General features: G+C 42.5%; 1 protein-coding gene across 5 annotated transcripts in view; it reads right to left on the bottom strand.

Annotated features, from left to right (window-relative positions):
• Positions 1–241: 241 nt before the first annotated feature.
• The window catches only part of RBMS3 (RNA binding motif single stranded interacting protein 3), a 749,106-nt gene continuing 721,577 nt past the window's right edge, over positions 242–27,770 (bottom strand). For 3 of the 5 annotated variants that reach the window (XM_077916334.1, XM_077916335.1, XM_077916337.1), the window contains 3 exons: positions 13,939–14,019; positions 11,845–11,972; positions 242–8,344 (listed from right to left, as the gene is read on the bottom strand). In XM_077916334.1, the coding sequence (XP_077772460.1) occupies positions 8,338–8,344; positions 11,845–11,972; positions 13,939–14,019 (216 nt within the window). In that variant the 3' untranslated portion in view covers positions 242–8,337. Of the gene's footprint in view, positions 8,345–11,840; positions 11,973–13,938; positions 14,020–27,770 lie in introns of those variants that run through there. The other 2 variants (XM_077916336.1, XM_028750557.2) reach the window with 1 other exon arrangement.

Here is a 27,770-nt window from a genome sequence, read left to right as displayed (position 1 = left end):
CCCCAGATTATTCTAATTTCTGTGCATTTCAGGGTCTTTTGAGCTATGTTATAATAGTGTAATTATCCACAGAATACACTTTCTTCCTTGCAAACACTGAGATTATCTCGGTCCAGATGTTGTGACAGTCTTCATTTCTCAGGAGGATTTCAGAGGTCTCACTCTGACCCGTTAGTGCTGGACACTGTGCCACCCTTCAGTTTGATCCACGCCAGCCTCAAGAAAACACAAGACTCAGTGCTTTTCTTTAGTTTTGTTTTTTTTTATTGAAAGCTTCATCAAAGAAAAGAGAGGTTTAAACCTAACATCCACTGATCTACAGAAAGCCCCAGGATTGGGAAAATGGCAGCTATTAGGATTGTGGTACAAACAGAAATAAAAAAAAAGAGAACGAGGGGGAAACCCTCCCCCTCAGCAATACAGAACTTTTCATGACATTTTGAAACATTAGCACAAAGATGCCCTTACAAGTCAGAATTGTTATTTTAATTCCTTTCAGAGTTCTTTTGGGCTGCGCTTTGGGAACTGGGAGGCCTGCAAAGTGTTTTCCATTTGCTGGGTAGGAATTTAATCTTGTTTCACAGCCCTGGTTCCTTGATTCGATTTCGTTTTAACCAGACAGGAGCCTTTTCATTTGAAATAGAGGGGGGCAGGGAACAGTTTAAAGTTTGCTGTATGAAATATTGACACTTCCGGTTTTATTACAAGAAACTTATTTCCTTGAGGTGTATATCAATGAGGGGGAAAAGAGCTTGTTCCAGCATGACCATTTAGGCCAGCCTAGTTCAGCCAATCTTAAATTTGCAATCTCCAATTAGTAGCATTGTGTTTTTGTAAGACCAATGAACAAAACATATATTTTTTTTGCGCTGTAGATAGACTAGGCCCATGATGTGTCTTTGTCCAAATATTCACCTGAGTGCTTCTTGTAAAGATTGTTGGTCAGGTTAGGGATGAATGAAGGTTGGATACAACCACCCAACACATGGTGATTTTTTTTATTTCAGCTTATATTATTGGCTTTCTGCTTGTGATTGGGTCATTTGATTTGCTTGCCACAAGGAGATACAATCAGTGTGGCATACCTCTCCCTTCATTTCAATATTCAACCAGGGTATCAATTAGGATATCAAAGGGATCATTTTGACTTTTCAGATGTAAAAACATCTAAGGGCAGCACCTCATATACTTTATAACTTCACAGTGAAGCACTAAAATTTCTATTTCCCCAACTGCAAAGGCACAGCATGAACAGTCAACCTACATGTTTCAACCAATTCAACCAAGTTTGATGAACTGGCCCATGCAATTTTTCAGCTTTGAATAACCTATTGACCCAAACCTTTTAGATGCACAAAACTTCTTTCCAAAGTAAAAAAACCAAAAACAAAATCAAGTTAGAAAACACAATTATAATCTAGAACAAAACCCTTCCCTCCCCCAGCTTTTGTTTTCAGTAAAAAAATCTTTCAGCATCAGAATGTAGTAATAATTCGGGACTAATAGCAGATCATTCACAGCTCCTAACAAATAGTTATTAGGATGGAAGAACCTCAAGTGTAATAGCTGTCAAAATATAAACCCATTTATGTAAACACAAGAATTTTAATCCCCACAGAAGCAAACCCGACATTCACTTTACAGCATTTGTCAAACATTTCCATTTATTTTTTTTAACAAAGAACATGTCAGTAAAAGTGAAAATACTGTTTCTTTTCTGTAGTCTGAGGTATGAAGAGGAATTTGAGACTGGAATCCACTTTAGGTGATATGACAGTAGAAGAAGGGTTTTTTTCCCCTCCTAAGAGAAATAACCTTTCTTCTGATGTTTCATGATTCCTGAAACTGCTCAACAAGGACTAGAAAGATCGGATCAGTCACTGACCTTCCTTGCCAAGTACGCACATGGGTGCTTACATGCATGATTATGTTTATGCTTTATTCAAAATGAAGTAACTCACCCACCGCTGTAGAGGAACAAGATAGGGTTTTTTTTTTTTTTTAAAAAAAGGAGAGGTTCTCTGAAACATGCAGCGTGCTTTTTTCCCCTTTGCAATGTCATCACACCGCTAGAATATCCTTGGTCTAACGCTGAGGACTTGAAAATCCTTTATACCTTTGTACATCAGAACCAATTTCATGTTAAATAAAGCCTTGAAATGAAATGTTGGCCATGTATGACTCAAACACAACTATCTTCAAATTCCATATTTGGTCTCATCACCATGTGGATTGATTCATTATGTTAAGCCCATAATCACACTTTTCACATGACTTTTACTATACAGGTAATAGTCCCGGAGACTATCCTTAAACCTGTTTCACTCATGTCAGTCTCAGCATTAAAATGATAGGGGTGGTGGCTGATAAGCCACCTTCAGGCTTAAAATCATGAACCAAGGCAACTTTCTACATATTTCACATCATTTCTTTAATACCATAGACAACATAATTTAGATCAAAATACTGTGACATATTAAAAATAAACTTTTATTACACTGCAGGCATTCTCAAATCTGCTGAGTTTGGTCGCCACACATACATAAATAATATCCTTCCTTCTTATTTTTGATAACGTAAAATGCATTTTTAATGCTTAGGCTCACTGCAAAATCCCTTGTTTGCCTGTTCACCACTTTTCTTCCTCAGACGTGAACACCAATATTGCAGAACACAATGGAATTACTTCAAAATATCTCTAAAGTTCTGCTTTGAACTACTGCAGTGAGACACTTTAAGCTTCTTGGCAAGCCATGCAGCTACAAACCCACATCCAGTAACACTTTCAGGGTTCACTGACAGAGGAATCCAAAATCCTTGGATGCTACCAGGGGGCCTTCAAAAAATAGAATCTTGTAAGACAACTGCGTAATTTTTAAAAGTCTCTTTTCCAGCATTTTAAAATCTTACCCTTTGCTCCGTAACTAGTCACCATAATCAAATACTTGGATTCAAATGAATTGGCAGGAAATCAGCTCAGATCAAAATACTTTTGCTGAGCGGAGATCTGGAACTGCTGAAAAAGCCATAGAATCCTTCAAACAATTTGTTGCAAGATAACATCAAGATCGAAGTCTATCTTTTAAGGCCCAGTTCAGATGTCGTCACAGTTGTGTGGCTAGTCATCCAAAAACTGCTTCTCAGCAATTCCGTGTTGCCTTGGCAACATGTGGAAGATGGAATCACAACTGGATAACCCTAATAGAGTTGTTTGCATGCCAGCATCCCATCACCCACCCAGCTGATGCTGATATTGGCATTTGAGGGGCTCCTTCTGCATTGCTTTTGATTGGTGACCTAATCTGTACATTTAAGGTGCAGGATTATTAGATCAGGAAGAAGATGAAGTTATGGGGACTTCCATGTGTCTGTGTAAGTGCCCGTCTGTGCAGGTGACAACGCAAGTGATGGTGTGTGCTCAAAGAAGGGATCTGCAAAGAAACTTGTTTTCCTTCAAAATACATTACTGGAGCAAGGTAAAAAGGTAAAGGTAAAGGATCCCTGGACAGTTAAGTCCTGTCAAAGGTGACTATGGGGTTGCGGTGCTCATCTTGCTTCAGGGCCAAGGGAGCTGGCATTTGTCTACAGACAGCTTTCCAGGTCATGTGGCCAGCATGGACTAAACCGCTTCTGGTGCAACAGGGCACCGTGACGGAAACCAGAGCACATGGAAATGCCGTTTACCTTCTCGCTGCAGCGGTACCTATTTATCTACTTGCACTGGGGTGCTTTCGAACTGCTAGGTTGGCAGGAGCGGGGACAGAGTAACGGGACCTCACTCCATCGTGGGGATTCAAACCCCCAACCTTCTGATTGGCAAGCCCAAGAGGCTCAGTGGTTTAGATCACAGCACCACCCACATCCCTATTACTGGAGCAAAGTATAGATAAGTGGGTTTCAGCTCCATCCGTTAACTTCAACTCTCATTCTGAGAAATCGAGAGTCCTTATGTAAACATTGCCAATATTCTGTAGCAGTAAGGGAATGCTCAGTGCAATAAGTTAATCAATAGTGGAAGTTTCACAATTCCTTCTCTCTATAGGATATCAAGGGGTTAGATATCCCTGCAAGAAAGAGTCGCTGATACTCACAAAGAACTTTAACACTGAGCACATAAAAATCATTACTGTCTGGGTAGACCTTGCGGACATTCTGAAATGCAAAGTCTATGTATATTGAGGTTGCAAACTTGCAAGCACCTTTGAGGGGCATCAGACAGCTTACATGTCCAGCAAGACTCAGATCTCTTCTAACAGCAGCCACACCATGTTGTACTGAAAACGGCTTTGAAATCTGGAACCTAGTTTTTGGGGGAAATAAAACTTCTGTGGTTGTGCAAAGCAGATAACGTAATTCTAAGGATTTTTGAACTTGGACCTATCTAGGCCAAAATTGAAGCACCATCTTAGGTTGGAGTTGGATAAAGACTATGCATGGAAATGTTCACTAGAGGAAGAAGAATCTTGTTTTCCAACTTGCCATTTATATTATTTTGCGCAGTCGGGTCTGCACAAGGTCAAAATATTAAGTTCCTACCATCTTGCAGCAACCGGACAAAGATCTTGAACCCACCCCCGGACCAAGCAGGAAGACTCATAAATGTGAAGCAAATCAAATTGTTAATAAAACTAAATTTAGAATGAAGGCTCACCCTTGGGGGGTTTCTTTTTGAGGGGGGTGTTCAGTGGCCATTTATGCCAGTGCAGCCCCGAACATATTATGGATTTACTTCCAGGCTGTTAGCTGGTCAGTTTATCAAAGTGGATCTATCAATGTCAGGTGATTTATAGGAACGGATAGTTCTTTCTTTTCCTTTTGCCAAACAACAAAGAAGTAGGATGTCTAAAGGAAATTAAACAATCGAAACAGCTTTTTAAAAAACACCTGAAGTCATGATATGGACTATTTGCTGCTGCCGCCGCCCCACTGACAACTTAATCTTCCGTGATTTAACCGTATTTGCTGAACCAAGTCAAACAAAATGAGAATGTATAAATAAAGCAACAGATTTCCGAACAGAAGAATCGGGAAGGTACTTCAGCATATCCCACCAGCCACACGGTAGCTACCTTGCAGCCTCACTGTCAACAGCAATGAGACTTTTCTTTGCACCAAACTAGAATTTGTACAGGAACAATTTTTTTTTTTTTAAAAAGAACAAAACAATAACGCGTGCTTCTTTCATATTCAACAAAATTGTGCCACAGAAGAATAATCTCTATTTTATACATACAGGAAAAAAAGATACAGCATTAAAAGGAAGAAAAATAAGGCTGGCTTGATTATTTTCCCCATGTCCCATCCAACAGGCACATGCTTTCCAAAGGAAAAAAAGAGAAAATAATCAAGTGATGATCACAGAAAGTAAACAGCAGTGGCAAAGCACGTGAAAGAAAGGAAGAAGCTAAAGATCTTTACATAACATGGAAACTCCCCCCATGACCCCAGCGCTGTGGTCCTTTGAGTCAGAATAGTCCATATGTAGTAACTGGAAAACTACATGTACTTTTAGAATCTCACATAGCCAGGCCCCCCTTGTCTATAACGGTTGGCTAGATGGTTCCACTGTTTTTAATTTTTACGTTTTTCATATTTAACGTTGCATATTTAGCAGCCATTTGTTTGGGTAACCCAATCCCATCCCCACCAAACAAGAGATACTTACATTTAAAAATAAGGAAACACTTTTTAGCATTCTTAAAAAAATACTTGATTCTTTAAAAAGTCATTTAAAGTAACCATGGACTCCGTGGACATTCCTCCCACAAACTTCCTATCCTATCGCTGAGGCTTGTGTGTTTCATAGGTTGCATCCTTAACATCACAACTGGGGCCATTGAACCTGGTCGATTCAAAGGAAACCTGTTTTAGCATTTATATATATATATATAATATTATTGTCACTTTTCAGTATGGTTACCCTGTTTTGAAGACACCACTGTCATTGCGGTGAACCCATCAACATTTAACAGCCACCCCACCGCTGTTGCCACTGGAGGCCATTTCAATCATTTGGGCTTTGTTTAAGTGCTTCCTTCGCTAGATCTTTTTGCCTGCTACAGAGAACAGAAATCTTCTACTTTGGTGCCTCATTCATCAAGAGTGGTGGCAATATTGGAGCAGTAATCTCCAGCAACCTGCCCAACCTCTATGGGAATGCTCAGGCTTATGTTATGCTTAACTCCCCTTCGTTTTTAAACCGTGTTTACACAGCAGAGATTCCCAGTGGATTGTGCCGCTTGTTGAAACTTACTAGAGAACAAGGAAGTTGGAAATGAATGGAATGCATACTTTTAAAACTTTCCACATACACTTATAAGGGAATTGGTAAAATTTGGAGGCGCCTTCTTCACTGCCAGTCTTAGAATTCTCACTGCATGACACCCTTCCCTTTTTTGGGTGGGGGAAGGATAATTCTCTTAGGCCCTCCAATATATAGACTCCATAAACTCTTTTATCATTTAAAAATAGGGTTTCTTTGCCAATTCAACGTACTTGCTATTGTCTTTTGCCTAATCAAACTAATTAATGATTGTCAGCAAACATATTAAGACAACAGAAAGCCAGTTAGTACAAAGTGGTTGTTAGCTTCATGCTAGCATGAGAGAACTAACCATTTTAATCTTTCTTCTTGCAGGGGAGAGTTAAGACGAAAACACCAATCGCCTACTTTTTAGAATCATCTTCTAAGTGACTTGAGCAGACCGCCAAAATGCAAAATGGAGATGGCTGGTTCTGAGCACGGGAAGATGACCCAGGGAGGAGGAAGAGGAGGAGGAGGAAACGAACCTGTGAGATGCTGAGAAGAAGGAAGACCGTAGGTTCAGTACAAAAGAAATCGGACAACGCAATGGAAAAGCTCAGCAAAGTTTAAATGCACCTGGGTAAGAACAGCTGGCGACTGATATCTTTCTCATGCTGTGAAATTCCGCTAAGCATTGCTAAGTACCAACTACTCAGAACTTTCCATTACAAGCCTAAGCATATAGAATGTACAACACCAGTGGAAGGTAGTTTAAACAAACACAAAGTTAAGAAACTGGTCCGGCCATGTAGGTCAAATAAAGATTTTTTTAAAAAAATAATAATGAAGAAATAAGGGGGGGGGGAACGACTCTATCTTCTGGACTGCGGTAGGTTGTCATTTCATCTTTGGTATAAAATAGGCCATCCATAGGCTGCATTTGATCACAACTAGGAAAGACTACAGAAATTGTCAACAATTTCTTCTAGCTATTGCTTTTTTTTTTTGCACTTTTTTGACCATAAGCTCCTATCTACTTAAGTTCCCCCCCCCCGCCCAATGCTTTTAAGCTAGGTGTTTGCAATGTGACAAGCTAAGCAGACTAAAAACTTTTTAAAGCTCATAAAAAAGACTGCAGATAAAAAGCACTAATGCTTTTGCCAGCGATCACACTTTGTAAATTAAAAAAAAAACCTCCATTCTGCAAGAAAAAAACCTGCATTCCTTAAAATGCAAGTTGATTCCCCCCCCCATAGTTCAATAATTTTATTGTAAAACACATTAGCTTTCTAGATTCTTCTCTGTCAACACTAAGAAAGTTCATAAAAGTCTGCATGTTTTTCAATTCTCGAAGTCTCCACAGTTCCTTTATCAACAAGTTTTCTTCGAAAGAAGAAAAAGATCGTTTTCTGCTAAACTGTACAGCTTTTATATATATTTTTTGTTCATCCTAAAAATTCAGTCTGTTGAACTTCACCAGTTGATGTCGTGGACGTTTGAATCCATTTTCCTTTCTTCTACCAAGACGTTGACAGCTTGCCTTGAGAGCCTTTGACGTCCTTAAAATTAAGGCAATAAAGATTCAAGATAAACCTTACCTAAACATTTCTAAAAAAAAACAACAAAGAAAGAAAAATGAACCCAAAATAAAAGACACACTGGATTTCACGGAGAAAGGGAAAGGGGAAAGAGTAGCTGGATTCTTGAGGAAGACCATTAGTTTTCATCTCAGCTTGCTCCCTCTTGACATCATCGGTTCTCTGTTTTTGTGTCTTTTTGGAAAACAAAAACAAATCTATCTACACTTCCAAGTAAATTCTGAATTTCAAATGTTCATCCAGATAAAAGACCAACCCAGTGTTTTGCCGTGGGTTTTTTTTTCTTTAATAAAAAAATAGCAAAAATAAAACTATCAGACTACATGACTGAACAATCTGCACAGCACATAGAAACACTGTTTTGTTTTCGTTGGGTAAGGTAGAAAATTAAAAGAAAACTCTGTTGATGCCTGTGCAAACTGGATGCCAACTTCTTGCTCGGTGAAGTTTCTCCATTCAAGGCAAACTTTTCAGACCGACATTTTTCAGTCCTGTTTATTGTCTGCAAAAACAATTGAATTAAAGGAATCATTAAATCAAAATAATCCTGCCTACCTACTTAAAAAAAAAAAAAAAATCCCCACCCCTTGGCTATAACCAAGCTGAACTTACTTAGCATAGGGAGAATGCAGAAAATGCAAAATGCTTTAAAAAAATACATTGAGACCAAAGGATTATAATAAGTGTATCTGTAAAATTCTTGAAATGCCCTGGGCCCTAGAGATCACCTGGTTGGTCCAATCAAACTTTCCCTTAACAGTCCCCAAAATAACCCGCTACTGATTTGCAGACAGTAGTCAGGCACACCTTGTATTTATTTACCTGGCTAATTCAAAAGGAGGACAGTGGGTGAGATCTGCTAACCTAGAATCCCATATATCATAAATGGATTTAAAAGTGGGGGGGGGGGGGTAATAGAGATCTGAAAAATAACAGCAAGAACAAGTCATTGTCGGCATCCATCTGTCTTGAGAGACAATGGAGTGAGCCTCTGGGGGGTGAATTCAAATCCCAGGAGAATCACAGCGCCTGCTGTGGCTGCAGAGACTGGTAACTCATAACTGCGGCCTCCTATGTTGTTCTGGCAGCACCAAAGTGACCTCTCTGAAGTGCAAGCCTGGGCAATGTGTATGGAGGTCCTGGGCTGCCCAGACAACAAGACCCCCCTCTCGGCCTCACTGATATGGTGCAAAGGAAAGCAGAGCGATACGTTTGGCACCAGCTTGGCTGCAGGAGTTGTCGGAAGGTTGCCTTAGGGACTCCACTCTAGATTTGTGCAGAGCTTACTTCTTAGCCTCCCGAAATGTCCCGCAAGGCAGCGAGTATAGAACAAGGAGACACTTAATAAATTATAACGAATAGTTTCCAAAGCATTTTGCCTCTATTTTCACTCTCCCTCAACTCAGTCACTTATTTCTCTCTAACTCTCTTGACACGTCTCTTCTCAGCTGAACTTCCCACCTGCCACTCTCTGTAACACCCCCTGCTGTCAATAATTTCTTCACTCATCCTTTCTGTTAGAATATATTTAATGGCATGCATCTTCCTTTGACCCAGTGAAGAATTTTATAATTGCACAGAGAACCCAGAACTCTGCCTGGCACTTTCTAAGATCATCTTAGCTCTTTCTAGCTCAGAGTGCCTGACCGTGGAGAGAATACAGTGGTGCCCCGCAAGACGAATGCCTCGCAAGACGAAAAACTCGCAAGGCGAATTTCCCTATGGGCTTGCTTTGCAAGACGAAACGTCTTGCGAGTTCTTGCGAGTTTGTTTCCTTTTTCTTAAAGCCGCTAAGCCGTTAATAGCTGCTAAGCCGTTAATAGCCGCTAAGCTGTTAATAGCCGCTAAGCCGCTAATAGCCGTGCTTCGCAAGACGAAAAAACCGCAAGACGAAGAGACTCGCGGAACGGATTAATTTCGTCTTGCGAGGCACCACTGTACCTAAAACTATTGTCTTACGCCAGATAGGGGAGCCCTATCCCATTTCGCCTTGTCCTGCTGTCGCTGCCGCCGCCACCACTATACCTGCTGCTGCCTCTTGTGTGGACTGCCCGCTCTGTCACTGCCACGCACCCTGCCAAATCTGCTGCTGGTGGAGAAGTACCACCACTATCAGAGGCCATTTCAGGCAACATTGTGCTGGTTTGGGGCAAGATCTCACCCAGTGCCGTGTAAGATCTTACACACTTGGCAGATTTTCCAATATTCCTGCCATTGCTGCTAAACCAGGAGTGTCGTATGGCCTGCTGCCAGCACCACGCGTGTGCCTCCAAATCAGACACAGCAAAGGATTTTCAGCAATAAGGGTGTGGCATAATACTGCTCCTGGTAAAATTGTGTTGCTTACCACGGTAAATGCTTGTGCACAGTGCTATCACAGTACTGTATGCTACAGCAATCACAGACAGTTGTGCGTAGCAGCTTCAAAGGGATTACAAAACAGAGCGCTGATAAATTAAAAACGACTCAAGGTGCACTAATGGCAGATGTGCACATCACACTCAAAGCACATTCAAAGGATATGGCGCCTCCGTCCAAAATCTGTGAAACTGCAGTTTTCTCCTACAATTCCTAGATCCCTTAACAAAGTACAGTTCCCATGATTCTTTGGGGGAAGCCATGTGCTTTTAATGTGTGTTGAATGTCCTTTAAATGTACGGTGTGGCTCTGCTCTAAAACAGAAGACAGAACACAACTCTGAGTGTGCAGAAAATGGGGCAAGTTTCAGCTGCTCTAGAAGAACAAGGAAGCTGTGTGTAGAGTGAGGGGGAAAAGGAAATAATAGTAAGGTTAAATCAGTCAGCACTATTTATCCTTCCCACCTAAACCCAAGGAAGCTGCTTCAGTTCTAAACTGGTGTCTGTCATCTGTAATGGATTGGATGAGGGGGAACAAATTGAAACCTAATCCAGACAAGACAGATGTGCTTTGGGTCAGCTGGAAGGCAGAATAGGGATTCAGACTGTGTTGGATGGTATAACACTCCCCCTGAAGACACAGGTTTGCATTTTGGCCTTGCTCCTGGACTCAGCCCTGAACATGGATGCCCAAGTCTCTGCAGTGGCCAGGAGTGTATCTGCACAATTTAAGCTAGTGCAACAGTTGGGCTTGTTCCTTGAGGTGTCTGATTTGGCCACAGTGACACACACCTTAGTTACATCCTATTTGGATTACTGTGGCACGCTCTATGCGGGGCTGCCTTTGAAAAGTGCTCAGAAACTTCAACTGGCTCAAAGAACCGCAGCCAGATTGTCGACCAGGAGCAGACAGTTCCCTTGCTACAACAGCTCCATTGCCTATCCATCTGTTTCCGGGCACAATTCAAAATGCTGGTTATGAGCCTGGTGGCTGCTCTCAGACTTTGGGACTCCCTCCCTAGAGAAGCTAGATTGGCTCCCTCTTTGCTGTCCTTCTGCCAGCAGGTGAAAATGTTCTTGTTCAAAGAGGCTTTGGGGAACTGACTGTTTTTAATGAAAGGGTGGGCACTGAGCGGATTTCATTGTTGGTATGGTTTCAATAGACTTAATATATCTTTCTCAATTCCCCGTTTTTAAAATGGGAATAAAAGACAGGCCCCCCCTTCTCTCTCTCACACACACACACACACATAGGTAAAGGTAAAGGGACCCCTGACCATTAGGTCCAGTCGTGACCGACTCTGGGGTTGCGGCGCTCATCTCGTGAACCAGAGAGCGCACAGAAACGCCATTTACCTTCCTGCCAGAGCGGTACCTATTTATCTACTTGCACTTTGACGTGCTTTCGAACTGCTAGGTTGGCAGGAGCAGGGACCGAGCAACGGGAGCTCACCCTGTCGCGGGGATTCGAACCGCCGACCTTCTGATTGGCAAGTCCTAGGCTCTGTGATTTAACCCACAGCGCCACCCGCGTCCCTACACAATGCATAATTGTTTTTGTCCTATTAACCGGCGCCACTTCAAAATGTTTCCTCTGAATTATGATGTGTTCCCGATTCACATTTGACGAACGCCGTCAACTTACTTTGACTGTTGGTAGGAATACGTGGGTGCATGTTCACTGGACGTTTCCACAGCCATCTGTTGTTGCTGACCACTGGCTTCCTGTGATGAAGGTGCTACTGTCTGTGGAGAGGTATCGGCGACAACACCCTGAGGAGATGAACAGGAGCACAAGAGATCTTACTGCCTGTAATAACACCAGCGACATACAGGAGAAAAGAGGCGGTATATAATCTCACCAGCTTCATTATTTCTTTCCAGGTACATCATTGCATTATTTTGTGGAGTGTCAGGGATTACGGAAGCAGCATGCTGGTAGGACACAAAGGCTACACGTTTAATAGAGAGGCATGCCAAGACTGCAGCTTTGCACTGAAGACCTGCAGAAAGCTCTTCCCATACAAATGCAGTGTTGAAATCCACACTCTCCAGGCTATTCTACTTCGTCACATACGCATGGCTGGTCTGATTTGGATCACACTCAGAGCGATTTAATATTTGACCCAATGAGGGTGTTCCCTTTTTCGTTGCCGTGAGATCGGAATCCAGACCCACCAGACAGGCATGTCGGGTTTGCGACACACACAAAAGTGCACTTTCTGTATCATGCTTTGGACAACAATGCAAGGGCTTTTCGGATCGTTTTAAAAAGGTAATTTCTGCATAGGTAATGGAAAGATGAAACACGACAGCATTATGAAGTGATTTGCTGTGGCTTGTAAAATTGCGCACATTATACTTTAGAATTTGATGGAAAGTATTTTTTGCGGGAATAGGTATTTGCTATTTTGAAAAACATTTAAAGAAAACATTTAAAAAATAGTTCTCAGAAGCATTTCTGGTTTAATTTGTGATTCGGTGAAGGCATATTACTGATTTAAAATAGCTTTGTTATTGCGTTCTAAAAATCTCAAATTCATTCTTTCTTGAATCCTATGTGACTAAGATTATTTTTTTCTGCTGAAGAGGTAGCCAATTAACGCTCAGAGTTCCAAATTCAGAATTATCATCATTATTTTTTCAAAAATATATACCATGGTGTTAGTTTATAAAGGTTTATGAAGAGTGTTCAAACGGAATGCAAGGATTAAAGTTGACAGCAAAACATGATAGAGAGTGAAAAACCACTGTACTGCAAAGCTTTCAAAAGAATGGATAAAACAGTTGTGAGGTGATCACTGGGGAGAACGGCTATTTGCAGGCAACACAGTGTAGAAGTCTTTTATGCAGAGCCCAAATATTTACAGCACAGGCGTGCCAAGGTGGCTTCTTGGGGGGAAAGCATCTTCAGCTATCCAAGGAGTGACAGCTGAATCCGGTGTAAACGAGGCATAGTTCAAGACACCATCACTGAGTCCATGCTGTGCCCATCACATATATATATAAAACTGGGTGAAAAGTAGGCTATGATAAAACTGTGAAGAACCAAAAAGAAACACATGGATTTAAGAGTGAACACCACCTTTCTTCTCCCTTCAAGGGTCCCCTTTTTTCCTTTTTGTTTGTTTGTTTGTTTGTTTGTTTGTTTGTCCAGAAGGCCTTATGAAGATGAACAGCAGCAGAAGTCAGCTCTTCCGGGTAGCTGGTGGTCCACAGTGCCGAGCAAATACTTACTCATTAGACTGTCAGCAGCAGGACTCGGCCCCAAGGTGGGAGGGAGCAAATCCTTCATCAAGGATGAAAAAGCACCCAGTCAGTGCAGCAGCCCCCAGTTCTGCATATATACAAGAGGAAGGTTTCCTTTGCTCAGTCACGATTTCTGGTGGGTCTCAAGGGCTTTCAGAAATCAGCTATGGGCAAAAGCCTTATGCTAAGGAGAGCATCAAACCTCCCATTTCTTTGCAGTCTTCTTTTCTTGAACCTCTTTTGTGTTTGTGGTCTGACGTCTGGTTTTGGTTACCTGTTCCTGTTGTCACCTCCCCCCCCCCCCCATGAAGACTGAACTACTCAACAGAAGGTTCCATTTCATCTTCGGTGAAAACTAAAACCAAACCTGTGTATTTCTCTAAGGGGAGCTACACCATACAAGCAGATGGTCCCATCCTTAAAAACAGTTTAAAGAGATGCTTTCCCAAAGAGGTGAAACAAGGTGAAAACACAAGCCAAGTGGACTTACTTCAAGAGGGACAGCTGTTGGAGGCACAGGAGTATACTGGGGGATGTACGTCCCTTGCATAGGAGCAGCAGCCGTCATATACTAGAACGAGGCAAATGCAAAATTATTGTAGAAACGTTCATTGCACTGTACCCAATTATTTTCAGCAAGCAGCATCACATAACCTTGGGGCTTCTAGTCTACTGAGCAGTTCCAATGTGACAGATGAAGTGTGGGTTACAGTGATGGATTAACGTATAAGCTAAACAAGCTATAGCTTAGGGCACCACTCTCTTGGGGGCCCCCCAAAAAAAATTAAAGGGGAGGGAACTGGATGTACATGTATTAATTGTATTTCAGTTCAACAATTACTTTGATAAAATACATATTTTGTTATGTGCAAATCGCTTTAGATACCAATTAGGTCCATAAATTACCATATAGCATATATTCAACACAAAAAACAGCAACAATTTGTTGACAAAGGACAGCTGGACAGATAAAGGGCCCCATTACCTTTAGTAGCTTAGGGCCTTATCAAACCTAAATCCGGCCCTGGTGGGTTGCTAAAGCATTCCGATTCTAAATGAATTCAGTCCAACTAGCTAATCCACAGAAACGCCATTTACCTTCTCACTGTAAGGTAAAGGTAAAGGTACCCCTGCCCGTACGGGCCAGTCATGTCCGACTCTAGGGTTGTGCGCCCATCTCACTCAAGAGGCCGGGGGCCAGCGCTGTCCGGAGACACTTCCGGGTCACGTGGCCAGCGTGACAAAGCTGCATCTGGCAAGCCAGCGCAGCACACGGAAACGCCGTTTACCTTCCCACCAGTAAGCGGTCCCTATTTATCTACTTGCACCCCGGGGGTGCTTTCGAACTGCTAGGTTGGCAGGCGCTGGGACCGAGCAACGGGAGCGCACCCCGCCGCGGGGATTCAAACCACCGACCTTTCGATTGGCAAGTCCTAGGCACTGAGGCTTTTACCCACAGCGCCACCCGCGTCCCTCCTTCTCACTGTAGCAGTACCTAATTATCTACTAGCATTGGCATGCGTTCGAACTGCTAGGTTGGCAGGAGCTGGGACAGAGCAACGGGAGCTCACCCCGCCATGGGGATTTGAACTGCCGACCTTCTGATCGGCAAGCCCAAGGGGCTCAATGGGTTAGACCACAGTGCCACCCACATCCCAGGGTCATCCCCTCCCCTCTGGTGGCCACTATTAAGCCCAGAAGGGATGCTACCATTGGTGCTACCTAAGGTTTTTCCTTGGCCTGATGGCAGCCTGTGGGAGGTGATTTTTGTCAGGACTGTGGTGGTTGTGGAGGAAAAGAATTAATTTACAGCACTGTGCATCACAGAAGCAAAAAAAGTCACACACAGCCTTGCCGACTGCTATACATTAAAAAAGAGAGAAGATGATGTAGGCATTTAGCATCATGCCTATTTTGGCCCAGAGAAAGCTAAGCATTCATGTTTGATAAAGTGCTAGCACAGCATAGCATGCATTTGGTCTTTGAACCCTGAAGGTTATTTCCCACATGACCCCTGTACGCATTAAAAACGGAGGAGACCAACACCCCTTAGGAGTAGCACAAGTGAAGCCTTTGTGATTCCTCCTCAGTAACTAACTTGGAGATTCCAACTTGGTGCCACACATTCCCAAACCTGTTTACTTTGCAGGAAAAGTCACCAAACTGACATTCATGTAATTGATCGTCACCTTCATCCAGTCTACCTTACAGCTATTTAAAATGAGAACAATTAAGTGTCTAGAGACCTGGAAAGAAAGGGGGGGGGGGGAATAGCAGGGAACGCCAAAGAAAGAAAAGGAACAGATGTCTCAGAGCTTCCCCTTCTATAGCTGAGACCGCTAACTTGATTTCCTTCTACGCATGAATTGTTTTTAATTTCCAGGAAGTCGTCTTAGCTATCAACATTAGAAATCCTCCTGAAAAGCTCTTGCCCTCAAGTGCTACAGAAACATCCTTAATTATGAGTGTTTTTCTGACACTCTTACAGCATTATTCCCTTCCTGTATTGCTTGTAGAGGAATTTGGCTGAAGGCAACAAATTACTCAAATCCTTCAATGTCCTATCAATATTAAGTCGTCACATTGCTTTGTTTCGCCACTCTCTCGCTCACTGGCAAAAATACTCATCCACGTCAGCAAGACACCTCCAACACCTGTTATCTTCAGAGAAGCACAGAATATCCAAATGTTCCCTAAATGTGGCTTGATGGGTCTTAAAATGATTAAAATATGGACCAGATTTACCTGCTGAAATAGGAAAAGCTAAACACCTTTTTTTACAAAACGTGCCTTAAAACATCTCTTTTCAAATGAGCCTTGAATTCTTGCACCTACGCCAACACAACACCGTGAGGTAGAAAAAGGGTCACAGTGGAGGGAAGCAAAGAAAACACGAATATTTTGATACTGAAATCCATGCAGGCAATAACATCCTGATTTTGATGGAAGTTCTGTCTGCAAAGAGGGTGGGCTCTTGCTGCCAAGGTGCAGCCTAAGGGTCAGGGAAGTATTGTGCTGGTCTGGGAGGTGGCCCTTTTCATGACAGACCCGGAGAAATCTCAAAGTTATCCAGCGTTAGTGTCAGCCATCAGAAGAGCTGAAGTGAGAAGCAATGGACCAGATGACACCCATTCCTACTTTCATTTAGTGCACACTGTGGGGGGCAGGTGGTGCAAATTGTTCAGAAACACCATGCTGCTGCCCTGAATTTTCACGAGGTGCAATTTTCATAGCAACAACAGGTGCCTTTTCCAAGGAGGAGCCACCCATTGTTTTGTGGGATTTGCAGCCACTGCTCCCCGTCTCCTGTTGCTCAGGCACCATATATTCTTAAAAGGGCTTCTTCACTGCATAAAAGGTAAAGGGACCCCTGACCATTAGGTCCAGTCGTGGCCGACTCGGGTTGCGGCGCTCATCTCGCTTTACTGGCTGGTCATGTGGCCAGCATGACTAAGCCGCTTCTTGCGAACCAGAGCAGTGCATGGAAACGCCGTTTACCTTCCCGCCGGAGCAGTACCTATTTATCTACTTGCACTTGGATGTGCTTTCGAACTGCTAGGTTGGCAAGAGCAGGGACTAAGCAACGGGAGCTCACCCCGTTGCGGGGATTCGAACCAATAACCCTCTGATCAGCAAGTCCTAGGCTCTGTGGTTTAACCCACAGCGCCACCTGCATCATAATCCTAGTCAATTGGGTAACACAGAATTCAGCATCAGATATGGTGGCCACGGTTCTGGGGCCACACCAGAGAACCTTAGAGGTCATCCTATCCATTCTGATGCCAAATATATTTCTACATGCCCCAAGTAATGGAGCTCTCAAGCAAACTAGTACATGAAGATGTTCTACTTGAATCCCACAGGGTGACACTCTAGCTACATTACAAGACACATCTGTTTTTTGCCAAGGAAAATATTCAGCCTAGACTTTCTCCCTGAGGGAGGTACTATAGTTCTCACACAATTACCCCACCCTACTCCTATGGGCAGATTCAGGAATGATGAGAATGAAAACAGCCATGACTTGAAATATAATGTGAGATGCAGACCTACATTCTTGGTTCTAGAAACTCTGTACAGTGGTACCTCGGGTTAAGTACTTAATTCGTTCCGGATGTCCGTTCTTAACCTGAAACTGTTCTTAACCTGAAGCACCACTTTAGCTAATGGGGCCTCCCGCTTCCGCCACGCCGTCGGAGCACGATTTCTGTTCTCATCCTGAAGCAAAGTTCTTAACCCGAGGTATTATTTCTGGGTTTGCGGAGTCTGTAACCTCAAGCGTATGTAACCTGAAGAGTATGTAACCCGAGGTATCACTGTATATATTGGGAAGATTACTGGGAATTAGCCTTACTTGACTAATGGTTCTTGACCATTATACTGTCACAAGTATGTTCTTATTTATTGATTTATTATATTTTAAATACCACGTTTTCCTCCAAGGAGCTCAGGGTAGTGTACATCCCCCCCTTCTGCCCCCCCCCATTTTGTCATCGCAACAATCCTGCGAAGTAGGTTGGACTAAGAGACAGTGACTGGCCCAAGAACACCCAGTAAGCTTTATAGCAAGTGGGGATTTGAACCCTGGTCTCCTAGGCCATAGTGCAATACTCTACCTATGACACCACACCTGCAAAAATCTTGGACACAATTGATTTATGGCTGCTTCCTGTGATGGCTGAACTATGAAAACATTACCAATTAAAGCAGACATTTTGTTGGTGAGCAGTACTTTAAATGCACAAGGTGGTTCATAAATACATACTTATCCAATACAGGATATGATCCTATACTTATAGGAAATACCCACTAATTGCTAACAGCTTTGTTTCAGCCACAGTAATCTAGTGAGACCTCTGTACTGAATTTATTAGAAAATGAAGCTTTCTCTAGATTAGGGACAGAAAAAACAGATGATGCAACAAAATGAATAAGGTCAGATAGGTTAAAATAAATTTTGAAATCAGGAAGGGAAGCACACCTGTGATTTTATTGAGGGTTTATATCATCTCCTGTTTTGCTCACTCACATTTTATCTAAGGCAGGAGAAAGGCCTGCAAAGGGGTACAAAATGTTGTATTGGACAACATTTCTCGTTTCGACTGTGCTCCTCCCATTAAATCCTGCTGTGCCACAAAGACCAGCAAATTCCACAACACTCAGTGCATCCTCCCCGCTGGAAGCAACCTACCAGCCCAATCTGTTGAGTGCTTAGTCAGAAAAAAGTTGAGTGCCATGAGATTGAGTCCTTTCCTGATGGCCTGGCAATGGAAGCTCCAACCAGTGAATTGTCTCACCAGGCTCTATTGGAGGGATGCACCATGCTGTCTTAGTGCTGAGCACCACTTTGCAGAATCCAGGTGATTCACCACTAGCACTCAAGCACTTTTAAATTGCATCAAGCCGTTGCCCCAGAACACTTTATCTGTTATAGCTTTATATGCATGCTCAATATTTGTTTTCTGGAATTAGGTTACAAATTGCTTTTGAAAGGGCGGGCAGAAGAAAGAATGGGGAAAGTTCATAATTTATTTAGGAGACCACTGTAAGCAGATGAAAACATTAGCAGGATTTTAATCCCACTTGTAATGTAACAGATATTATGGACAATCTGGACAGATACAAAACATAGACTATGAAATACCAGGCAGTTGGAAATGATCATAGGACCCAAGGAGTGGACTGGAGGGGGGGGGTGTCGCGAGATTCAGAGAAATCTCATTTTGTGGATATGTATTTGGCACTTTAACTAATCAAATAAAAATGTGTTGTTTTTTTAATGAAAGGGCGAGCAGAAGCTGGTGTGCTTGTTGTGAAAGAGGCAGCTATCTAAGATTGGTAACCACCACAAAGAACTGCGATTAATGCTCAGCATTTTAATTAATGCTCCACAGAGAATCTAATTTACATGTAGACACAATTTCTGCACACCCAGAGTAACTTTTATCCTCACGCAGACCACGAGTGTGAGAAAAATCAGTGTCTGAAGACACAGAGCCCCAGAGTGGGGCAGTTTCACAGTTAATTGTTTCCTTATGCATCTTGCCTTGCACATCTAATAATAATAATAATAATAATAATAATAATAATAATAATAATAATAATACTTTATTATTTATACACCGCCCATCTGGCTGGGTTTCCCCAGCCACTCTGATTGCACTAACACATACAGATCATAGCTGTCAACCTTCCCTTTTTTTGCGGGAAATTTCCTTATTCCAGCGCCGTTTCCCGCTGCTATCCCGTAGACTGTCCCCGGGACAGGTGAGGCTGCTGATACCTTATTTTCGAGGCTGCTGATCCCTTATTTTCAAATCTGAAAGTTGACAGCCATGATACAGATATGTGCGTGTTTCCTTGTTCAGGTGGCCCTCCGGAGTGCAATCAATCCCACTTTGAGGGGGCCTCAATGTATTTGGGAGTGGGAGGGAATAGAATGCCACTGAAGTATTTTCCTACAAAACCAACATTTTATCTGGGGGAAAGTTTCAGCACCAATTTGCCCACCTAGCCAGCTCATAAAGACAGCCATTTAATGCAGCTGACTGCATCGGCCCTTTCTACTGCCCTCCTCAATCTAAAGGCAAACATCAATGCTGGGAATTTTAATGTAAAGAAGCATTTAATGAAATCAGCGCTGGGGGAAAGAAAGCAATCCACTTCTATGGGAAAGGAATTAATCAAGTCTTGTCTCCACATTGAAATTTTGGTGTGCTGATCGTAAATAATTTCAGACAGACTGAAAGAGACACACAACTTCTGGTAAATGCTTGATGGAAAAAGGAAGTGAGCAATGGCTGCTCTGGTTAAAGTTTCATTCAGTATAGAAATATATTCGGAGCAAAGCAAAGAGGGAGGAAAGGTTGCAGGAAAGAAGAGACAGAAAACAGCAAGATGTAATGATGAAAAAGAAATGGTTTCAAGATTCATACACCCCCCCCCCCCCCGTTCTGAATGTGCCTCATGTCACATAAGGTAAAGGTAAAGGGACCCCTGACCGTTAGGTCCAGTTGTGGCCGACTCTGGGGTTGCGGCGCTCATCTCGTTTTACTGGCCGAGGGAGCCGGCGTACAGCTTCCGGGTCATGTGGCCAGCATGACTAAGCCACTTCTGGCAAACCAGAGCAGCGCACGGAAACACCGTTTACCTTCCCGCCCTATTTATCTACTTGCACTTTGATATGCTAGGTTGGCAGGAGCAGGGACCGAGCAACGGGAGCTCACCCCGTCACCGGGATTCGAACCGCGACCTTCTGATTGGCAAGTCCTAGGCTCTGTGGTTTAACCCACAGTGCCACCCGTGTCCCTAATTCTCCCTAAAGCCATTAAGCACATGTTAACTCAACAAGTGCTATTATGTTCAAAGGAGATTACTCTCAAGTAAGTGTGCACTGGGTTGCAGCCACTGAAGAGCAAATTATATACCTGTAGGTAACTGTGATGACTTAAGTCTGAAAATGTTTGCTCACTATGTACAATGGGTGGCAGTCTTTCTCCTATGCTCCCCCATCGCTTATTTAGTCGGAAATCATTTAAAGTAAACTGATTCCATGTTGGCTGGCATATTGCAATTTCTTTTTTCCGCGAGTTTTTTATTAAAAGGGCTTATTTCTAGTGGATTTGTTAAGGTGCCTTTCCATTTTGCTAATGAGAAAGCTGAAGGCCATTACCTGTTCTGATTAAGATCTTACTGGGAAGAAATGTGATGTGTACATTATGAGGACGTACATAAAGGAAATATGTAGCATATCCAATCAATCAGCTGAGAGGCTGTGAATAATACTATGAAAAATGTTGGGAGGATGGAAAAAGAAAATGCATTTGAAAGGTGACTCGTGGGCATCAGCTAAAATTATATTGGTATGATGATCAAGGTTATTATTTGGGGGAAATGTAATTAACAGAATGAAAAATGAAAGTAACAATTGTCATATTTTAAAGCTTAGTGACACCTTTCATCCAGAGCATATGTAATAGTGATGTTTGCCAGAAATTCTAAATAATTCTATATAATTGAAGATGGATCTGTGAGACTCTTGTTTCAAGTCTATAAAGAAGAAATGTGCTTTGAATTATGAAGGCTTGCCCAAGTCTTAGTGTGGGGAACAACCAAACAGCTTAAAAGACCACGTAAAATACAACAATAAATGGTTCTGTGGTGTCTCTGTCTTTCTGAACCTGCATAAAAGGCTTCAGCTGACATAGAGGAAGATTCTGTGGCCCACTGATCGGTTAATCTTCCAGGATAACCAAGAGGGGAAATCGTACCACAGAGAGCACTTCAGACAATGCAGGCAGACAGATATGCAGGCAGACAGAATGGATGATCCAGCAGAGCTTTTCCATCTTTACCACCTCCAACTATAATCTTTGCAACGATGCAGGATCTTTTGGAGACTGAAAATGGTTTCGAAATGAGAACCGTCTGAATATATTTCAAGGCAAGGCCTGAGCCCACCATAGGATATGCACTGCAAAATGGAGCTGGGGGTGGGGTGGGCTTGATCTGCTGCTCAGTGTCTACACACCAGCAACACTGACAAATCATGCAGAACAGCACACAGCTAAATTTTCTTAGTTAACATGAGACGTGCTCCAGACTTGCGTCTTATTGTTGAGAGAAGAGAAATTCTTTATCTACTTTCTACACACCATGCATACTTCAACAAAGCTCTATCATGCCCTCCCTCTAGCATAGCTGTCAAGTGTCCCTTATTTGGCGGGACAGTCCCTTATCCCAGCGCCATGTCCCGCTGCTGTCCCTTACTGATGAGGCTTCATTTGGCTGCTGGCTGGGCTTTCTGCCTTTGGCTCAGAGGGGCTCAGAAGTTGAACATACCTCTGCCCGGAAAATCCCTTATTTTGACTGCTGATCCCTTATTTTCGAGGCTGCTGGTCCCTTATTATCAAATCTGTAAGTTGACAGCTATGCCCTCTAGTCACCCTTTCTCTAAAGAATAATTCACATATATGACTAAGGGCAGGTAAAGATGTGGCTTGCACCACCCACCAGCTGATCAGTGGCAACTGCAAAGCTCTGTGCATGCCCACCTGACAAGCATAGCCCACAGGGTGAGGGAGAGATAAGGTTCTGGCCTGCCAGCCAGATCCAGTTCCTACCCTTGTCCTAGTCTTTCAAAAGCTGTTCATCAACATTCAAGAATTCCCGCTCTGTGCCTATGCTCCATACATGCTCAAGCAAGTAGTACATGATGTTCTGTTCTCAAGACCACAACACAGGCTTGTGGAGGGATACACGTTCCACAAGGCTCCTGCGGGATCTGATTGGTTCTTAGCTTCCCATCCCTCTCATTCACTCCTAGGCTTCGGCATGTTAGCCATATGGCATTGCAACCGACAGAAAAGCCCAAGCATCTTTCTCCTATACCAACCGGTGTTTGTTGGCAAAATCTTCCCCATCTATATTAAAGCTGTTTTCAAACAAGAGCAGCTACAATCTCTTGACGCAGGCAAATCATTTGCAAATGCAAGCCTGCCATTTGCCAGCCGCCCAAGTAACGGGTTTCTCTCTCTGAAAAGTAGGATTAAAACAAAATAAAAAGTACTTCCCCCGCAAGGATTCCCATTACAAAGACTAGCTTTCATTGTTCTAGGCTTATTATGTCATCATATATACCTAAACCGTGTTGAACTTCAAAATCAATAACGCTAATGTTTTAAAGGTTTGAGGAGAGAGTATTTTCAGAGATGAAAAAAGAGACTCAGCAGTTCTCTCAATTACTGGCTGATTTCAGAAGGTGATGAATTCTGCCTCTGGAGGTGTGAGTCAACTAACCCAAAGAGGAATTATAATTGTACAAACTGAGACAGCAGCTGCTTATCACTCATCCTGGCCTCAGGACTGAAACTTTTTGTTAACTGAAAAAGATCATGGGAAAGAAGGCTAGGAAAATAAGACTGTCGAGAAAGAAAATAAAACAGAGACAGATGCTGTCCTATCACTACCACAAATAACAATGTTAACACAACTTTCATATTTACCATTAATGTTTTGATTATAAACCACTAGTGGCTATTTAAGTTCTCTGTGTATCTTAATTTCTGTTAAATATAACTTGATGAAAGTAAATATTTTATCACAGCCCACCCTATTCCTATGGCTGTGTTTTGTTTTCGCTATTATGTTAAATTTTAGATTGCTGTAACCCACTCTGGAACCAGCTGCTAAATGGCAGGTGAGAACAATTAAACTAGGAGTTCTCCAAAGCCAGCTTCTCCCCTACATTAAGAAAATGTCTACACAAACACGGCATCACTTCGACCCACTGCAGGGCAACTCCGGAAAGAATCACTGGGGACAGTGAATGGGAGGCAAAGCCAATTATGAAAAGATCAACGATTCTATCATTGTGACTGAAAGCTAATAGGAAATATTTTGGAGGGGCACCTGAACCTCCCTACTCCTTGGAATTTCCTCTGATCCAATGGATGAAGACCATTCATGACAAACATAGGAGCTAGGAAGTCCCACTGAGAAGCTCCTGGGAAAAGCTACATATCTATAGGAATTGAGTCATGAATGGCCACCCTCCACTCTCCTCATCCAACGAATGTTTGCTGGAATGAGAAAGTGAATTGACTTCGTCTCTCTTAGCGCCTCTTTTACGTTACGTTCTCTGCGACGAACTTGCTGGGAGTCTTATGTTTGCCCATATAAATGCTCAGCTGAGGCAAATATTAGAGAAATTTCTTAGAAAGCAAAGGCTGAGCTCACGAAGGCAAATATTTGCGCTAGCTGGCTGATTTGCAGAGTCGATCCAATTCAGCTGGGGGATATTTTACTACAAAACCTAGGGCTTTGAATGTTCAGAGCGGGTGGAGCTCCAGTTCTGTGCAACAACATCCCCTCCCCATGACAAGCTAAAGCAGGATCAATTACACAACAAAGACAAAAATATGGAAACCTGGGATTTGATTTATTCCAACCACAGAATTTCCCTGCTACAGACAGCAGAATGCTTCCTTTTGGTTTCCAATTATAGAATACCTAGCTCTCACTTTAATCCATTTTTAGAAGAGTCTTACCAAGTGCACATTTCCCCCCTGCAATGTTCTTGATGTGGGGGGGGGGGGGGAGATTAACATAATGGAATGAATTATTTACTCACTTCTCATCAAAGATGCCCAATCACTCCAGCCACAGGGGATTGGCAATCTATGTTGTAAGGCGTTAGGAATTATTCCCTTTTGTAAAATTATACGCTACCTGTTGGAACTGTTTGTCACAAATTCTATTATTACCATTTTAAAAACAACAAAACCAGGGGAAGGGGTTAGCTAGCTTGTTTTTATCCTCATGTTTATCCTCATTTTAAATGCTGTGCACAAAAAGCTGTTTCTACTACACTTATTTTAACTGTGGCATATTGGATATTCATAAAAAGCACTTGTTTAATATATCATTATATCAGTAAGAAAAGCGAGGGAGAGTAAAAGAGGCTCCACGCCCAAAAATGGAAGGCAAGAAGAAAGTGAAGCCTCAGGTTTTTAATTTTTTTAAAAGCTATGATTGTGCTCTTAGAGCAAGTTTGATTTTTACAGTCACGTTAGTTAGTATGTTCTTTCAATCATTGTGTGTTCCAACCAGCCTTAGGGTGGGCACCCAGGGGCCTCATTTGACAGCACTGTCCCTTTGGGCATTGTCTTGGCATATATATTGTGTCTTGACCTGATTGGCATCCTATATCCTTTTAAAATGTGACTCTTGGGGGGGGGCTGTTATTGGATTATTGTTCTTATTTTGATTTTATATATTGTGATATTTTCCGTGAACCGCTGTGAGACCTCCAAGTATAGGGCGGTATATAAAGTCAATTAATAATAATAATAATAATAATAATAATAATAATACAGTCGTACCTTGGATGTTGAATGGAATCCGTTCTGGAAGTCCATTCGACTTCCAAAACATTCAGAAACCAAAGCACGGCTCCTGCAGCCAATTGGAAGCCACGGAAGCTGCATCAGAAGTTCGGGTTCCAAAGAATGTTCGCAAACCGGAACAATCACTTCCGGGGTTGTGGCGTTCCAGAGCCAAAATGTCTGAGTACCAAGGCATTTGGGATCCAAGGTACGACTGTATACACATTCCCTCTCTCACGTACATCATGGCTTAATATGTCATCTGAACCCAAGACTGTAGTTAAACTTCCTCCTCTTTAACCACATTCTGTAGTCCAGAACAAACCTTGGCTACAGTTCTGAAAAAGTACAATTCACTTGCTCCCAAGGCATAGGAACCCACTGCACCAATAGTTTAGGAACCACGTGGTTCCCTTGAGTCTTAAAATCAGCCATTAAGAGCTTTTGCAGAGCACAGCTCTCGCTAATCTATGTTTAACGTCCAACATTTTGACAAAAGTAATTACGGTGAGACGCCACTGACAAGGCATGTTCAAAATCTCATTTTTCATCCTGAGTCGATGAAGAATTTCACGGGGGGAACTGTACGTAATACCTCTGAGTGCTACAAACTGGACAAATTCATAGTGCAACCTGAGAAATTATGAACTTTGGCATCACAGCAAGGTGATGCATAGACTGCTGCACCTTAAGCAGAGTGGTATGAGGACACATTCTGCATCTGTATCCAAAGCCCCCTTCAGACATTATGAACAGGGAATTACAGCATGAGTTGCAACATGGAGCCACGCATGCCAGCCCCAGTCTCAACATCTGTGCACCTCAATCACTTCACTCCCAACTTTCCCTGAAGATATTTCTCAACACAGGAACACCATTGGTCCATGTAGCTTTGTATTATCTACGCTGATCAGCAACAGCTGTCCCTAAATGGCCTCGGCCCAGTATACCTGAAGGAGTGTCTCTACCCCTCAGCCCAGACACTGAGGTCCAGCTCTGAGGGCCTTTTGGCGGTTCCCTCACTGCGAGAAGTGAAGCTACAGGGAACTAGGCAGAGGGCCTTCTTGGTAGTGACGCCCACCCTGTGGAACACCCATCAGATGTCAACAAAATAAACAACTATCTGACTTTGAGAAGAAATCTGAAGGCAGCCTTGTTTAGGGAAGTTTTTAATGTTTGATGTTTTATCGCTTTTTTATTATTATTAATATTCTGCTGGGAGCCGCCCAGAGTGGCTGGGAAAATCCAACCAGATAGGTGGGGAATGAATGAATGAATGAATCAATAAAATCCTCATCATCATCACCCAAGGTCTCTCCTTCTGCATGCAAAGCCACTGAGCCATAGCCCTTCCTTAGCTGCAAATGCTTAGAAGGCACATTTTGATCAGGAACCCTGACAGTGCAGGGTTCCCAGCTGTGTTGAGGTGGTTTCTTTGTTTTTTGCTTAACGGGCAGCATTACTCTTTTATTTTCTGCTAGATGCAATTGATTTCTATTTCTCAATGCAGTGGTACCTTGCTTCTCAAATGCCTTGGTACTCAAACAACTTGGAACCCAAACACTGCAAACCTGGAAGTAAGTGTTCCAGTTTGAGAACGTTTTTCGAAAGCTGAGCGTGCTTCGTTTTGAGTGCCACGCTTCCGTTTTGAGTGTTACGCTGAGGTCTGTCAGTTTTTGCTATTTATTTTGCATTTTTGTTTTGGCGGCTTTTTTGTTTTGCTTTTGTGACTGTGTGGAACCCAGTGCAGCTGATTGGTTGATTCACTGTGTGACTGCTGTACATTGTTTATTGCTTACATTTTATGGCTCAATGGTCTTGGTAGATAATAAAATTCATGTTAAATTGCTGTTTTTGGGGTTGTTTTTAAAAGTCTGGAACAGATTAATCCATTTTGCATTACTTTCTATGGGAAAGCGCCTTGGTTCTGGAACACTTTGGCTTTTGGAATGGACTTCCGGATTGGATTAAGTTTGAGAACCAAGGTACCACTGTATAGGAAAGACAAAACATCTGAATACCAGGGTGATCAGGTATTTCATTGCTTCCAATCTTCTCTTGTTCCAGGAGCCTTTTATGCCTATATCTTCAAGGACTTTATGCCACATCTTGGCTTGTAATGGTGGGATGTTAGGTAGACGGACATTGCAATTTTACCTCACATAACAGATGATCAAAAAAGAAAGTAAGAGAGCTTCCAGATTTAGACCTGATGAGAGAGCTGTTAAAAATGTGCAGCTGTAACATCTCTAGGGGCTACACTGTACACACTTAGAATAATAGGAGCTATATTTTCATTTTAAAAAGAACTTTGGTAAGCATTGTGGGATTTAGTTGATGTCATAAACCGTGAATTATCAAAGCATGCAGAAATCCAACTGCAGATAAGGAACAGATCTAACAAAGCTGGTAGTCCACAGAGGGCTTTTGGTGACAC

The sequence above is a fragment of the Podarcis muralis genome, chromosome 12, assembly GCF_964188315.1.
Source record: "Podarcis muralis chromosome 12, rPodMur119.hap1.1, whole genome shotgun sequence".
NCBI classification, from domain to species: domain Eukaryota; kingdom Metazoa; phylum Chordata; class Lepidosauria; order Squamata; family Lacertidae; genus Podarcis; species Podarcis muralis.
This window is presented reverse-complemented; position numbering and strand designations above follow the sequence as displayed.